General features: G+C 39.4%; 1 protein-coding gene across 1 annotated transcript in view; it reads right to left on the reverse strand.

Moving 5' to 3' along the window:
• Positions 1 to 4,324: 4,324 nt before the first annotated feature.
• Positions 4,325 to 17,737, reverse strand: part of ANO5 (anoctamin 5) — a 33,957-nt gene continuing 20,544 nt past the window's right edge. Inside the window, exons 12-23 of the mRNA XM_009874505.1 lie at positions 17,395 to 17,500; positions 17,244 to 17,304; positions 15,469 to 15,620; positions 14,030 to 14,104; positions 13,130 to 13,352; positions 10,627 to 10,796; positions 9,429 to 9,526; positions 9,101 to 9,231; positions 7,067 to 7,272; positions 6,660 to 6,841; positions 5,504 to 5,609; positions 4,325 to 4,655 (exon numbers count right to left, since the gene is read on the reverse strand). Coding sequence (XP_009872807.1) covers positions 4,434 to 4,655; positions 5,504 to 5,609; positions 6,660 to 6,841; positions 7,067 to 7,272; positions 9,101 to 9,231; positions 9,429 to 9,526; positions 10,627 to 10,796; positions 13,130 to 13,352; positions 14,030 to 14,104; positions 15,469 to 15,620; positions 17,244 to 17,304; positions 17,395 to 17,500 — 1,732 coding nt within the window. The 3' untranslated portion in view covers positions 4,325 to 4,433. The remainder of the gene's footprint in view (positions 4,656 to 5,503; positions 5,610 to 6,659; positions 6,842 to 7,066; positions 7,273 to 9,100; positions 9,232 to 9,428; positions 9,527 to 10,626; positions 10,797 to 13,129; positions 13,353 to 14,029; positions 14,105 to 15,468; positions 15,621 to 17,243; positions 17,305 to 17,394; positions 17,501 to 17,737) is intronic.

Genomic DNA, 17,737 nt, shown 5'->3' on the forward strand with positions numbered 1-17,737 from the left:
TTTGCTATTCCTTTCTTCCTGCTTTTTCTTTTTGATACTCTTTTTGATAGGTGAAGCAACCTATCCCATCCCTTTTTGATAGGTGAAGCAACCTATCCCATCTCATCAACCAGCACAGTGGTAGTTGCGTAATATTTAATTACACCTTGCTTGTTTTGGTCTTTTCTTCTTTTTAAAATATATACAGTATTGTTTTATTCATCTCATTGAATCTCTCTTTCGAAGTTAAAAAGGAAGTGACCTACCAGTCTAGCAGGTGACCCTGTTCCCAGAGAAGTTCTGATAATGTGGTCTAACAGGAAAGAGAACATGTGCTGCTGCTGTCTGTTGCGAGCAAGTCATAAATTTGAACTCAGATTCTCTGTGACTTAATCCAAAACCCTATGCTGCTGCCAGAACTGAGTTTTAAGAAAGATTCAAGTATGTAGAGGTATCTATAAGCACTAAGACTTTAGCAGTCCCTTGGAAAAGCTTTAGCTCTGCCATATTTTCCAGTGTATGTGCTCAAAGCTATTTAAGTGAAGGTACATGAACCACTAGCACTGCATGTGAAAACTGTGTGCCACTGACTGAGAACTTGAGAAGTCACCTCAGGTCCTGGCATCTCAAGAATAAAAACTGTATCCAGAGAATGAAGGAAGAAAGCAGCCTGGCTGAAAAGGAATGTGTGACAACACACTGCTAGTGCTGTACCTAAAGGAAGATCAAAGTGATGAGTCTTTTCCTCTGAACTGTACTCTTCTACCGTATGGATTTTGCAAAGCCAAATTCCCTCACAGGCCACTCATGCCATCTTGGCTGATGTACCTTGCCTACACTTTATGTAGAACTTCGTACAGGTTTTCTTTAGTAATTTGTTCTTAAGCAAATGCATGAAGACAGAAAAGGCAGTTACAGAGAGTGACTCCCAAGTGGAAGATGGCAGTGAGACAGAGGCTTTCTTCACCAATCTGAGTAAGACACTTGTGAGGTTACGGTTGCAGGAAATCTATATGCAGCATCCAACTCTCCCGCAGAACTCTCTATGAATATTGTTCTCCATGAGGCTTTCTGGGCATTTAAATTTTTACTACTTCAGCTCCTCTTTGAATTCTCGCAATTTTCAAGAGCAAGTTGACAGCACATTAAAAATAAATGCTGCTTTATTTGCCAGATTTAGATCTTATTAAATGTACATATATAAGTTAGCTGAATGCAATGTTTAAAAAATTTATTCCAACATTAGTGTATCATATCAGCAACATACTTAACAGACAAAAATGCCACTCAGATTACATGACAGTACAAGTCAAAACAAGCAATACACATAGAACAGCAGGAAAGTCTATCCATTTTCACTCCGTTCTGTTGTCTCAAACTGGTAGCATTACATAAAAAAGCAAAAGCGTTACAACAAAATCTTATAGAAAAAACAGTATAGTGTCTTATAGTAGCACTTCTATCTTGCAGTCATTTGCTTAGAACATACCACATTAAATCTTTCCAAAGTAAAAATGCTAAATTTTAATAAAAACAAAAAAAAATCCCTGATTGTATTGCATTTAAAGGCCAATTTCCTTTTTTCTAACTAATTCTAATGAAGCAATATACTACAGCAGATTGCATTTACAGTAGTTCCAATACAGAACTATCTTTACTTTGGTTAAAGGACACTTTTAGATACTTAAACACATCAAAATCAAATATTTCAACAGTAAGCACATCATCCAAACAGACCAGTCCATTTTTCTTATTTTTGTCACTTTTCAAGATGCATTTCCTGAAGCATTACGTATGTGATGGATTATAATCCTAATCATACATAATCTTTTGTCAAAATACTGTTTCATGACAAGTAAAGGCAAATTATTAGGTAAAGAGGTATTAGATCTATTTTGTTATGTGACATTAGTTCTTAGTATGACAACACATTCTCTTTTCAACAGTTTCTATCTATGAAGTAATGCTATGAAGTGTGATGATGTATTTTTAAGATATATTTATTTTAAAATAAGATGATTTCAGATGTTTTCCACTTTCCATTATATGATACAATATATGCAAACCATCTGATTGTACAGCATTGAATAGGAAGTGTAGTATATTAGGACACTTTATTACAGGACCTGAAGAAACGCACGTTCCATAAGCAGGAACAGTGCATCTAATGCTGAATTTTCAAATCAGTTTTCAACATCAATTGGATTGTACATTTTGCATAGAACTATCATTTTGCATCTCATCACCTCACTGTTTGAAGCAATTGTTTGCATTCCTAACCGAAACAAAACCGTGAAATCTAAATTAGGCAGTTTCATTAACAGTTTATGTGCAAGAAGCAGCAAAGTGCTTGCATTGTGTAAATTCTGGTGTCTCATACATTAATTATGGTGACTGATACTCTTCTTTGGCTTACATGTTAAGCAGCAGAGCTGATTTAGTTATACACACAATCCTCCGATAAACCCACTGCTTCAAATATATCTAAATATTGAACAACGTGGTCAGTTCACCAGAACATGAACTGTCAACATGCTTGATTTATCAAGCAAACTTTCAGAACGAAGCTGAGTAACTTACAGTAACGAGAAATGTACACCTGCTTCAACTTCTTGACTGGCAGCCAAACCATGTGATGTTTGTTCGAGGTAGGCACTTCAATGTTAAAACTTTTAGTAACAACGGCGGTTCCGCCCATGACATCGATTTAAAACTCCATTACAACATTAAGGTTACCAGCCAAGTACTCCAAAACATAGGCTAGGTCTGCTAAAGCAGCATATGGAACCTTAAGTTGTGGATCTAGTAAACAGTACATCTTTTGGCTGATACAGAATACAAATCTAAATTTTTGTGTGTATACTTGCAAGGAAGTATAACTTTCAAAGTGCAAATATGGTAAAATTTCCCATCTCTCCAGCTAGTGTACTTCAGCATGAGAGAACTCAACAGCTTAGTGCTGCTTTACCGAAGCAGTCTCGGTACGAACTGCTCTCCGTGAGCAGCTGGCACAGCACTGAAGCAGAAGTGTGCCAAGGCAGGCATGGTTTGGCTAACACGGAACAGCTACGTGTGCAGGTTCACAGTATCACGACGTCCGCAAGCACACTTTGGAAATACACACTTCCCCATAGTGATCATTTTCACATCTTTTGCCAAACGCAAATAAACAAGGCACTAAGCATGGAAGTGTTGATATGTTTTAAATATACAGCAAACTCATAAAAAATGCCTAACTGCCTCAAATTATAAAACGAGGGCACATTCATAAACAGCTGGTAGCTACTTTGCACAAGCAGTTATTATATATTTATAAACTTGATAACTTTGTAGAAAAGCCCCATGATAAAACAGAAAAAAAAGAATTCCTCCTTGAAGATTAAAAAAGACAAAAACTCCACAAAATAAACCCCCCAAACCCCAGGTTATTATGCATGAGGACAAGAACAACGTAAACATCAATCATTTGGCATGCTTAAAATCCTTTGAATGCAAATCCATGCACAAGCACAGAGCTAGGTCAGTTAGTGTGGCACTCCAGCTCCCGCCGCACTGCGCCGGCGTACTCATCGCACAGATCGGGTACAGACACGCAGCTTTAGCCCTTTGCTGATATTCACAGAGAATCCAAGCAAAGAGGCAGCTTTGGCCAAAACTAACGTCAAGCACGATCTTCCAAAGACAGTTTTTGAGACTGAGAAATACATCAGCTGTACTTGGCCAAATTGTATACCTCTTTTCAAAAAGCACTGTAATTAGATGACTCCACAATATTTGCATTTAAAGAGCAAGCTCTTTGGCAGGCGATATCTTGATGAAGATAAATTGTGGTGGCTTTTTCCTTCATTAATTTGTCTTAATTGAATTTTGTGCCTATAAATAATTCCAAGTGGAATTAAGCCAATATATATTAAAAAAAAATAAATTCCTTCTAAAAAGTGTACAGAAGTTCAAACAAATGTTTCATAAGACATAGCGGTTACAAAAAAAAGTCCCAAACCCTAACCCTTGCATCAGGAGTGTTCTCCTATTTAAATGATCATTAAATAATCAATTAAATAATAATTCTCAGCATTTTCCACAGCAGGAGTCCTGTATGACATCCTTTTAATTCAGCTAGGATACAGCCTGGAACTTCACACTTAGCAACAGGGGAAGGGTTTGGTGGTAATAACCTTCTCAGATCCTGTGAGCCCTTTGAGGGTAACATGCCCTGTACTGGGAACCCAATTACACTTATTATTCAAAGAGATGGGGAAATAGAAAACAGTGCTGAAGTCATACAGTTAAGTACATTTACTAAGCCTAGAATTCCCAGTAAGGACTTGAAAAGGCTGAAATCTTTGGACTGAAAGCAAAGGGCTGAAACTGTCCTGTAGCTTTCAAGATGATGCACACTGAGGAAATCACAGATGAAAAAGCTGAAATGAGCTAAACCTCAACAAGTTTTTTAACTACAGTGCTCTGGATAACTCCATCCTCCCTTCCGTGGCGATGAACTCCTTTTCTGTGGCTTGTTTATCACCTTGACACAGTCTCTCCTTCAGTTTTTCAAGTTCATACTCATGTAGGATTTTCTGTGTTAAATACTTTTCACGTTTTATTTTGGCTTTCACGTCTGCAGGGACATCAGGGATCATCCATGCCACAAAGAATTTGACGATGAACACAACGTGCTGGGGCAGGGGGGAAAAAAGGAAGCCAGGAGAAATGTAACAACTCGTTAGCAAAAGAAACACCTATTGTTGTATCTAACATAAAAATAGATCACTTCTTGTTCACAAATGGAATACATTTCATTTGGCTGTCCTGGAATAATACATAACAAATTAGCATGTATTCAAGACGTGCAGGAAGATTAAAACACTTCCTTTTATGCACAAACATTAACTCCAAACCATTTATGAATTAGTAAACCTAAGAAGAAAGTGTCAGGTTGTAAATTCCCAGCATTACCTTCTAATACGTCTGTGAGGTTTCTTAGAAGAAGTCAAGTGACCATATCAATAATGCTCAGCTATTAAGAATTTATAAGATACAGTAGGAAAAATGAAAAAGCACTTGAACAGCTCCCTGTTCTCTTCAGAATTTGCATGATGGTGGCTTAAGAAAGAAGTATCAGTTATCCAAATTATTTAGCTATTTATAACCAATAAACATCACTGCAAAATGCTGTCTGGATTTTGAATACAGTCATTGCGTACAGCTCTTTAATGACACCAGGAGTGAAAGTGCTAGTCCTGCTGGTTCATGTCTTTTCCATCTGTATAAAGACCTTTTCTATTCTGCTGGTTTATCTTAAATGTAGCAGTCTCCTCAGCTGTTTTCACTATTCTTACTCCGAGGTTAACACCCTGAAGTTAAAAGACCTAATTACAGTAATCATTTAGGACATGAGTACTTGGTATTACTTAGGGAAGAAACTATTTTATACTCTCGACAATTCTATTTTTTGCTGCATTAGTAACTACCTATAGAATCTACAATGTTCTAATTTCAGAAGGAAATACTGCAGGCAACATACCTCCATTATAATTATGAAGGCCAGTTTTGCAGCAAGAATGTGCCAGAACTGCATAGTGTGTGAGTATCTCCTCTCATGATCTGGAGGATATCGATAGTCTCTGTACCTGTTGGACAGAAAGACATGCAAAGGTGAAATGTCACATTCAGTCTGAGACAGACTACAAGCTCAGCGACACTTTACAGGCAAACACAGCTGTCACTTAAGGGACCTTTTCATCTTGTTTTAAATGGTCTGTTTCCTTTTGCAGAAGAGGTTGTCTCTCGATTTGTTTGTATCTTACGTTTGCTTAAACACCCTCTATGATTCACAGCAACAGAGCAGACATAAGGATGTGTGAGAAGTGAAATTCTGTACAAAAGGTTATTTTCAGGATGTAAGGACAGAGTGATGGAATGTACCATGCAGTAATGGACAAGTATTGAAAAAATGTGACAGATGTTGACAGATTATGGAGCGGACAGATGCAGGGTTTAATCAGAGGAGAGTCTCGAGTACGTGTTCTACTCTCTCATGTATAAGCAGGATAAAGACTCCTGGGGCTTTAAAGCTAAAACAACATACAAATGTAGCTTCTTCTTAAAGTGTTGGAATTTTTTGTTTGGTTCATTTGTTTTGGGACTTCTTTTTCATCAAATCAGTACGTTTCTTCTACCATGGACTTCTCCTAAGTTCTTTCTCAATTCTTCTGGATCCTCCAATGCTTCTTCTAGCAAGAAAGGACTATTTTTTAAACAAAAGCAGGATGGTCCAGATCTTTGATGGTATCTAGCATAATAAAAATTGACTTGAAATACCATATCTCGTTTTCAGCTTTGGAATCTAAACATTCCCTTAATAATACCTCTTTGTTCACTTAGGAGCTGCAGCCTAAAAAACTCCAAAAATACTGGCTGAAGTTTGCAACCTTAGGGACTTGAATCTCCTCTGTCACTCAAAAATCTGTAGTTTAATTATGTAATATAACAACAACAAACAAAAAACATTAGCAATCAGACTCTCTTAAACAAGAAAAAGGTGGTTTTTTTTTGTTACTGGTATGATCTCTTACCATCTCAAGCACTGCCCTGTTAATTGCAGACTAAGATCTGCACTGGCTTTTTATGCTGTATTCCAAACACAGAGACAAAATATTTATTATTACACCAACACTAACCTGCATATGACAAAGTTTTCTGGATTCTCTTTAGGCTCATTTCTTGCAGGAAAATCTGAGATTTGAAACACTGACAAACTATTGTTTATGTATCCAGACATAGGCGAGTCTTCATTTTCAAAATAAGCATAGTAGTAAACTAATCGAGGAATCATATCTGATGTGAATGCAACAATAAAAGCCTGAAAAAGAAATCAGAAACAGAAATTAAGGAATTGGCACATGAAACTTGTGAGCAGACCAAACCGTCTGACCCACCGAAATCGTTTGACCAGACGTCCATAGGGTACTGTGGGATAAAGTGAATACTGTTGATGAAGGAGAATAAGCATCAGCTGATTTTTAAGACTGCAAATTCTGAATATATGGAAGGATCAAAGTTGACGTAGCATAGTTAACATACTTACATTAGTGACAACGGACAAGATGGCCATCCCGTTCAGGATTTCTTGCCAAACTCCTATGCTATGTGCTTTCGCAGCCACAGGTCTCCTGTACTGAGTGGTCAGTTTCCAGGAGTCTACTCGGATCTCCAGGATATTATTCATCAGAGCAAGAAGGGGAGCCAGGGGAAAGGATGCCACAAAGAGAGTAATGAATCCAAACTGAATGACTGCAAGGGAGAAAAGAAAAATGCCAAAATCTGCCCCTACACAAGTACGCTCAGGGGAAAAATGATATGCAAGTTGCCACTTGCAGGCAAACGGGAAATTTGTGCCAGGCTGCCCAACAAGTCATCTCCACCCCGGCCTGAGCTAAGTGACAGCCTACCCTGGAACGCTCCTCAGTCTCTCAGGGCCACAATTCAGCAGCACTCAAGGGAATGGGGCATTTGGGTCCTGTCAAATGATGCTGTTAGCAGTGCTGGATGTTAACTCTTTCATGATGCTGCAGTTCTCTCATGAACGAAACATAACTGTAGGGGAATGGGAATGTAATCGTACATCCAATTTCTGAATTATGAGAGAGGAACAAAACCAGGCCAGTTATCGTCTCCCGCAGTTAGTACAGAGCAAACGCGTTCTCCTTGTACTTCTAAGCTACACTCCGGAACGAAAAAGAGGAAATACCTTCACCACAACTTTACCTCCACCTATTGTTACTGGTTCAGTGAAAACATGTATGTAATAGTTTCACTGGGGAGCCTTAACATTAAGTCAAGAATCTTAAATAAAATACATCAACGACCCCTCCAGTCATCACCAAGACAAGAAGTCTCTTGGTACAGAATGTGACAGTCCCCAGCGCAGAGCCAATACTGCCACTGTATTTTAAAGACAGGAAGCAGAACATCTTGCCTGGTTTAGGCAGTGGATAAAAATGAATTCCCATACAGCAGTCATCAGCTCTTCCATGATTTCAGTGATGTGTTCTTCACCTTACACAAGCAAAAAAATTTGTACTATCTTAGCAGCCCCAGGACAACGCTGGAGCATACTGATTCAGTTCTGATTCAGGAAGAGCAAGGACATCTATTAAGAAGCACGGCCGAGAACACTGATGGTTCTTAGTGTAAGAATTTCACAAGATCCCAACCCTGTGTGAAATACCATGAAGTGTATGAAGTGACAATAATATGGTTGCAAAGCTCGAGGCAATAGTTAACTCTGTATAAATAACACAGTACAAAGAACCACTTTTCAACAAATTTGTCCTTCTAATAGACACATGCTAATACTTTCTTAGTGTCAGAGAATCATAGACTACCGGGTTGGAAGGGACCTCAAGGATCATCTAGCCCAATCCTTTCAGATAAAGAAATACAGTTTAAATGAGATGGCCCAGCACCTTGTCAAGCTGAGCCTTAAAACTGTCTAAGGTTGGGGAATCCACCACTTCCCTTGGAAAACTTCTAGACTTATCTTGACTTCGATTTCTAGTTTCAGTTTTTGAGGTTTTGTAAACTAATTTCATATGCTGACCTGTTCACATCATCTTTGAAAAATCCTATTCCGTTACCCATGCTCCCTCTGCTGGTCTCCCTCTGGCACTGTACAGAAGCTCTCATTGCTGCAAGCCTGAAACTAAACGGATTCCCCTTGATCCAGTTTGCAGATCTTGTATCTGCAGCACCCATCCTTACAGGTCATTTGGCACTCTTCCCTCCACTGACATCAGCTGAGAACATGCCCGGGAACAAGAACACAACAGACACCGAGGCAGCTGTCTGCACCGAGAATAATATTCCCCATTCAAATCAGGGAAACAAACAGTCTTTGCAGCATTTCTGTGAAATTCCCTGCAGTATAAGATGCAAAGGCAGCTTTTATTTTTTTTAATTGGGTTGACCTATTTAATGATTTCCAGCAGTTAATCATCTACTGTTTACCAGATGAAAGTGGTGGCATCAATCCATGACATTTAACTGAGAAGCTGCTTTTTTGGAAGTGTCAGTAGAAGGTGTCTCATTCTCAATTCCAAATGTGTATTTTTAAACTTACCCATTTCTAGATATTCATAGAATAGGCCTAAGGGTCCAAACGTCTGCAGATCATGGTCTTGCTCCCAGCGACTGTATAAATTTTCTGGATTACTTCTGGCTTTTCGGCGTCCCCACCAGTTACAAATCCAGCTGTATATGCAGAAAAAAGTTAACCATGAGAGAAGCAGAATAAGCACCCCCTTCTCTATGCAAGCTTCTCGTTGCAATATGCTTTTACAAGCATGGCTTTTACAAAAAGAGGCCAAAAGCCTCTATAAAATGAGTCTACTTGTCAGAGAATGTCCTCTGTCTCTAACACGAACATCTTGGTTTAAGAGTTAACTTACGGTACAATGGCCTCTTGGATATTTCCCCAGATCTGTTTTCCAGCCATGACTATAGTGAGCTGTGTCGTCAGTTCTATCAAACAGCCCGCAGGATCACACTGGCAGAGACAAACTAGGGGTTAATGGACATAAACAATGGAGATTATCTAGTTAAGTATATTCCACTACTGTATAAATGAAAAAAAGAAGAGTTCTTAAAACTTGTTAGGATGATACTCATTTTCACCTGGACTGCCAGCTAAGATACCCTCTCAGGAAGCCATTACAGAAGGGCTTTCAATGCTCCCTGTGTTTGATAAAACACACACCGTAACATAGCAACATTAGAAGACAGAGGAATTCAGAGGTGCCTCAGGCTGACCCCATGTGCAGATACACGAGTCCAGGGCAGCAGGATCTGTGTGCAGCCACCCTGCAGCCCCAGCAAGGTGACTCTACAGCGCTCGCTTCGCTCAACACCAGACCAACCTTGACATCCCAAGCACTTTCATTTTCTGTTCCTATGCCTACAGCACAGGTATTGAAATACACAGCAGTATCTGGTCTCTGCTGTTTGTTGAGAACACTCATTTTATGTTTTCAAGTCTTTACTGAAACCTTCTTAAGAATTTAGCAGCCAGATCACTATTAGGAGATACTCTACCAGTAAGCGTACTGGATTATTTTGTTGTGTTTTGCATGAAGTTTTTCTTCCACTATTGACTCCCAGGCAATGCTTCACATTAAATACTGCATTTCATCTCTGTACAAACAGCATTATTAGCAATGACGTGAGGAAAAAAACCAAAAGCTTACAGAGGTGCCTTTTACCACACAGTTTCTCTGAAAAGAGTGTCTCAAAAAAGCTAATGAAGACACCAAAAAGCTGGAGACCTTTTCTATTTATACTAGCTTTCTTCAACCTAGAGGATCACTTTTAAGACCTATGGCGAAATTCACTGGTATTTCAGGAGAACTAGGGCCAAGAAAAACTGTTGGATTTTTCACCCTTGTGACTGAGAGCAACAGATTTTCACTTCCCTGACTAGCAGCAGTGGGCAGAATCCTTAGAATCTATCAGCCTCAGGATAGCCTGCTGAGGTCCAGCTCCTTCCAGAGCAAACCTGCAGCTGGCAATTTATGACTGCACACATTGGAGGGGATAAAGAGTTTAACTAGTTTATTATAATTCAATTCATCTTAATCAAGAAAGTCCTACCTCTTCATTTCGCCAGCGATTAAACATGTATGTGTAGGCACCTGGGTAACCAACAAACTTCCCTTTGAAGAAGGCCACGTAGAAGCAGGATGAATAGTAGTTGACAAACTGGAACAGAAACATTTTCATAGTAAGCCTGTTCTCATATTCCATATGAGTTCTGGGAATCTCTGTGAAACCAGAAGGATACAGATTGAAAAACAATTATCAGGCACAGTGCTCTTATACTCCCAAGGGAGGGGGAAAAGAAACAACAACAGCCACCTACAAACATTTCAGCAGATGGGAGTTCCTGCTCTGACACACCCTACCCTTAATTTACCATGCAATGTTTTGAGTAAACAAGCAATTCTAAAATACATTCTTGAAACTTCTATAACCTCCAGTTTCCCCTTCTTTGTACTGTCCACTAGCACTTGTCCATCCCCAAATCTTACACTAATTTTAAGAGATCCAAGATGGATCTCCAAGATGAATCTCAAACAGTAACTAGCAGGGTCTCCTGGAGTATGAAAATTCCACTGTTAGCAATGCACATTATAAAGATTTTTTTTCCCCTCCTTTGTGGTAGAGAACTATGTTACAGTATTGTTTGGGGGGGGGGTTCCCAATATGCTGTGTGTATGTGTGTGACATATTGAAATCAGGAAAAACTGGGTAGGCCCTGTGCCTCTGAAAGATAAAACTCAAAGTGGGGAAAGAGCAGGGAAGGATACAGGCACCTCCATGGTACTGAATATCACTAAACCTTTGCTTAAGATTGATATGATTTATACGATAACATATAGTCAATTCCAGCTGGGAAATAGAGGGAGAAGGTGCACCACAAGTATTCCAGTCCCTCTGAATTAGTCAGGACCTAGCAGATGTGTTGAACTCACGTGCTCTGTGGTAAAGTTACATATCCGAGTAAACTACACCAAGCCTTGCATAAGTTTGCATGACAGAAGAACATAAGGTATTTACTGGGAACGGGCCATCAGAACGTACTATAGAGGAGGCAGTACTCGAGTGAGGTAGTCTGCCTAGGTTGCAGCTCATCAAAATATTTTTACTATCAGTGACCTGCTCAAGTGTTTATGTCAGACATGCAATGTTCAGAGCACCAGAGATGTACCTGTGTGTCTGAAAGCAAAATCTGGTGTAACATTTTTAAGAAATTCAAGAGCAAAGAGAGTCAGAACAGACACTGCTGGCAGCTGCAGCCAACACTTCACAGCCCAGGCCCAACTGTGTCTCCAAGCCTGGTTCCAAGCACAGCTGCCACAGGAGGGCAGCAGTCCCACAAAAGTAAACCTGTATTTTCCCTCTGTAACGTAACCACAGGTAGTGCTGACACTTGAGAAATTAATCCTCCACACTTACAAGCAGCAAAATAACATTGCTGAGCCTTCATGCTTATAATTCATACCCTTCAAGAAAGATTAAAAAAAAAATGACTATTTTCTGTCTGTTTTTGGTTTTGCTAGGAGCGATTTTAATTATTATTTGTTCTTCCTTTGGTCTAATTTGACCAAGTGAGATAAGCAATACAGATCTCTGAATCAAGAGGTGGTCCATGATAAATCAAAATAAATGCAGTGCAACATCCCATTACGTTTCTTCAAGAAACACCTTTCAATTCTTGAATCCGCTTGTAAGACCTCATAAAAAAGATAACTCAACTGTTTTTATGACAGCTAGACAAACTACAAATACCTAATACTTCCAGCTCTTTCCCCCTGAGCTGAATATTCTGCATTTATTTCTTTCTATAAAGTACCTGCAGAGATTTGTACATCTAAATCACTAAGGGCAAACAAAATAAAATACATCAGAAGGGCTCTAGGGAAGGGTATTTCCAGCAAGCGACCAACAGTCAAGCATAAAATCTGCTACAGAAGTAATAGATCTTTCTGGGCCTGCCTGTCAGCTCCTGCAGCTCTGGAGTGAGGCTACTGCCAGCAACGCTACCAACAGCTACAGCCACAGCGACACATCTCGGGCCCAGCTCCCACCCTGCTCAGTTAGTGTTAGCTTCAAATCTGTTGGTCCATAGCGAAGGGCAATGGTGGCAAAAGTAAACCCTGGAAATCGTACTGTCCTATTCCATCCCCCACCTTTTCCCCACAGAAGATAAGATTGGTCTTTTTTTCTTGTAAAGATGGCTGGGGAAGCTGTGATCTATTTTTAGAAAGGTGTCTTCAGGATTTGTAACCAAATTAGTGCTAAATCAAGCCAGTTTGATCTTGCTTTGGTGACTCTAATACGACTCATGATAATTTTTAATTGTGTTCAGAACTATGATCATCTCTGTAGACGAAGTGCAATGTTTGCTTACATTAAAACAAGAGAAATCAGCTTATGGTAACTGTCCAAATGCAGGGAAAATGTTCAGTAGGGCCACAGATACAAGTGAGTCATTGCTGCAAGGTACAGACTAACACCCTCGAGTGGAGAACGACTGCAGAGAGCACCTCTAGATGGGTTCTACCTTCAGTGATGCCTTCAAAGTTTCGCTTACCCATATCAGTAATCCAGATGGCTATTCTCTCATATAAGAAATTCAGTATCATGATGATGACAAAATTCAGGCATGAGGCTGTGACTGAAGTTGCCAGCTGAGGAGTCAGTAATCCTCTGATGGGCTGCAGCGTTTGAGTGTTCTCCATGAGGCTGGCGAAGGCAGCGTACACTGCGAGACGATACACGATCACAGCTATCATGCTAGCGATTATTAGAGACACCTAAGGAAAGGACAGAGGTTTGAAATACACTTACAGCTCAGTAGAGCTATATGCATGCAACTTTTAAAATAAGGTGTGAATCACCATGCTTTATAGTTTTTAATTTTTATTCTTTATGGGTATGAGTTCAGCAGCACTGAAATGCAAAGCACACAGGTAAAATAATTTGTTATGTTACATACACTCAAGCCAACAAATTCCTTTGTTCATGTAAGAAAAGCAGACAGTCTAATACCAATATTAAAGAAAAACAGTGCAGGATACAGACTCACAGAAATGGAGATGGAAGGGACAAGCTAGATTATATTGTCCACTCTGCAGATATTTCTACAGAGAAATATGCAGATATTTAACTGTAGTGAATAATACTCTTATCTTTTCTTTTTTTTTGCCTTTACTACAAATTTTTTCAGTATGGTCAGTTAATAGGATGTAAGTTATCCCTATGGTAAAATGTCCAATCCAATTACTAATTAGCAACAGGTTTCCAAGTTGTTTTTTTTTTTTTTTTAAGATCTCAATTTAAGTGGATTTTGCAGAAACAGCAGGAAATCTGCAGGACAATCATAAAAGCAAGTGTTAATATCATGATTAAAACCAGTTTGTGTTAATGTCACAATTAGCGATGATCAGCAACTCTAATATATGTTAAAGTGACGACACAAAAAGATGCTCACCCAGAACAACACTGTAGTTCCTGAGATGCAGAACCGCACAGCCTGGCTAGTTATAGGCAAATAAGGCTCCATCTCCTGAAACAGTCAAGCAAGCACAGCATGGTTCACAAATCCGTAATCTTATTCTAACATCAAGCAGCACACAGAGCTCTCATCAGCTGTGTGAAGTGCCCATATCTGAGGAAAATCAATGAGAACCCCCTCTCTCTAAAAGGGCAGATGGGACATGATTTTGAATGTGCTGGGGGAAAAAAAAGGATCAGGACTGAAGTGGCCATAACAATGCTAAAAGTAAAAACAGTACTTGGAAAGAATGGTTGAACCTTTGCAAAAATTTATCAGTAGCTGAAGGAAAAAGACAAAAACGAGCACCTCCTCCATCAGATGAACAGGCCAGAACTATTACTGCAATGCTGGGTCAGCTGTCAAACAGCTCTGAGTTCAAAATCGGACTGAATTTTAAGAAATTCTTCATGTTGAGGTTTCTTAAGAAGGTCATTTACTTCGATGAACCACGTTTTTCCACACAGCCAGAGAGTGTTTTCCTCCACTCCTTCAATTTACTGTTTTAATTGAAGGAATGGCTACATTCGTTAGTTGCCAATCTCTGCTGCAGCATCAGGCAGCTGGGTCTTACCCAAGCGAGTATCCCCATATAGCACATGAACAATGTTCCATGTTCGTGTAAAGTTCTTTTTTTTGCAACCAATTCTAATTCCTAAAACATCAGACAACAAAGACGAAGAAAAAGATCACTTAAGATCTAATGCCAGTAGAAGAAGATTTAATAAAAAATTATCTGAATTCGATAAATCTTTGTGACAATGCACTGTAATACACTTATGCTCCTCTTGGAAAAAGGCACCGATTACTACAGGCAAGCGCAGTACGAAGTTCATTATCAGTAAGTGTATCAAACCAAGAAATCCTTGTTTCACAACAGAAGATACTGCTACCCTTGGACTGGAGAGCAGGACAGCCCTGTGCAACAGCCCTGAGCCAGGGTAAGCAGTGCCCTGGATTTATTGATGCTAACACAGCTATGCTGCTTTGGGCAGTTACAATATCTCTGATACCAGTCAATCAAAAGAGCACACACCTCAGCACTCACCAACTGGAAGCCTTCAGTGAGAAAACAAGGCATTACCAAATCCTGCTTTGATACTCCATGCAACCTGTTGTGTGCAGCGAGGGCGTGGTTGCCATCACATTCTATGTATTTCAGCCAAACTCGCTCCCATCACAAACACAGCTCTGCGGAGATGTGAGCGCTGAGGGGCTGCCCCGCTCCACCATACCTGCAGCATTGCTTACGTGTGTCTCACATGTCGTTCCCAAGCCATGAGATACAGACTGGTTCCTGAGACAGGACTCGCACGTTCTCAAACCTTCAGCACACAGCTGAACTTGCATGACTGTCAAGCCAGCACGCTCATTACCTGAGTTACAGGATTCTTCTTCTTTTGGGTGCATTTTGCCTCGTACTCAGGCCTCAGCTGGAGTTGTTGCTGTTCCTCTTCAAAATCAACCAAATCCCACTCATATTTCAGTCTAGCTTGCCGTCTCTTCCAAAACTCCAGGAAAAGTGTAACTGCAATTTGGAAATGTTAAAATACAGTTAAGGAAGAAGTGAACAAGTTCCTGAACCAAGTTAAACTCATCTCTGCACTGGCTTCTATTCTGTGGTCTACTGTTTATCCTCATGGTGTAACTCATTTATTTCTCCTGACTACCTATTGAAGTTCACAGCTAAGACCATAACATGGATTAAGTAACTTATCAGCTAAGTGAATTCCAGAAGTGGATGACAAGAAAGATGCCAAGCCAGGAAATGGGTATTTCCAAGGTTATGATGACCATGTTCGATTACAGTTCAACCACATTTCATATCCAAACAGCAACGTGAAATTAACAGAGGAACATGACAATTCAACTAATTACTTGCATATAAATCTGTACACATGAAAAACTATTACAAATAAATAGAAGTTTTCAAGTGGTATGCTCACAGACTTCTGTTGCTTTTTGATGGTTATTTGACATCACGGTAATTTTCAAGACAGTGAATGATGCTTTTTATATGATCAAGAGTGAGGCTGGCTTAAGACATTTTTAAGACACTGAACGAGCTGATTTCATATACAGAATAAACAACTATAAAAGTTATAGTACTATATAACATTTTTAAAGCCCTCTATAAACCACTTTAAAATGTAAAACATTAGTAAGCTGACTGTTCTTATATGAACTGGAGAGGCCTTACAGGTTACACCAACAGGAAACCTTACCTTCTGCAGTTCTAAAACCTTTTGTTGGTACTTCCTGAATGACTAATGCACGTCACTCAAATGCCAGTGGTTAAAACCAAGAAAAGTTTACCAAAACAGCCATACAATATCCATTTAATATATTTTTTAAAATTCTCTATGAAAAAAGTTAAGTGGCTCAATCCTTTGCTAACAAATACACAGATTTTCTATTAGCACACGGAGATCTTTGTGTGTTAATGAAATATCTATATTCAAATCGAAGATTTAATTATGGTATTTCATACAAGCAGTATGAAACAGGAGACAAGGTATTTAATGAAATAAGAAACAATAACTACACTGTCTTCCATTCACAGAGTTTAAGAAAAGAACATGTATTCAAAGCAATACAATCATAAATTCTGAACAACTATCACTTGCAAGTATCACTTAGGGTAAAACCAGGCCTATAGGTGGATCTTCTCAGTATTTCTGCATCAACAAAACATACTGTAATGTACAAACTTCACTGGAGTAGAAGCAAACCAACTCTCATCCTAAACATGTGGATAATAAAGTGGCAGTCATGGACGACCATCCAGTGAAAGGGAACAAAAGCTGTCTCCTCCTTCCCAGGGACGCTGGTGAAGTGCAGATCTTAGTAGAGAGGAGTCTTACAAGGACTGCCTAAGGTTGGCCTGTGCTGTCCAAGAAGCAAATGTTAGCTGTTAAGAGTACACAATGCTTATGATATCCAAAGCATCTGCTGGATTTTGTTCAGGTTTTGGTTCGTAAGATTAATTCTTCTGTAACTTTAAATTATTTTTATTCTTTCAGCACTTTTGCATCTGAGGCAGGATATTAAAGTGAAGCCATTATTCCCCTTCTTCACACTTCCAGGGTCCCTCAGCAGTTTGGCCAAGATCTCCTAACTGTTTGACATAAAACTTATCACATGTACTTACCCCATATGCCCATGAAAATGGCAAAAAAAAGCGTTGCCACGTTGTCAAACAAATGGGAATACTGCAAGAGAATACAACAGGAATAGATCAGTACCAAACCAGTTTTCATTCTAAGCAAAAACGACAAATGTCTGGAGAATGAGATACAGACCTCAGAGGACGCACACGTGGTGTTGAGTCTCCAGTACTCACACTCTCGGTCACAAAGAGGACACATGATGATCTCTCCTCCAATTGCAGGGTCACAGATTTCTTTGCTGCGGAGAAAAACATTGTAGAATATCTGTTTCAATAGCATCTTAAGAACTGCTATATGACATTTATTTGGAAAAAGAAATAAATTAAGAACTTCATTTATTCAAAGCTCAACACTTGCAGCTTCGCAGAGAAGATGCAAAGTCTTGTCACATTCAACCTATGGCTGGTCAGCGCAAGTCAAGAAACGCAGCAGCTGCTACACAGAGGAGAACTAGCAATTCACTCGGTATGGGTCA

The sequence above is a fragment of the Apaloderma vittatum genome, unplaced genomic scaffold (assembly GCF_000703405.1).
Source record: "Apaloderma vittatum isolate BGI_N311 unplaced genomic scaffold, ASM70340v1 scaffold15470, whole genome shotgun sequence".
Taxonomy (NCBI): domain Eukaryota; kingdom Metazoa; phylum Chordata; class Aves; order Trogoniformes; family Trogonidae; genus Apaloderma; species Apaloderma vittatum.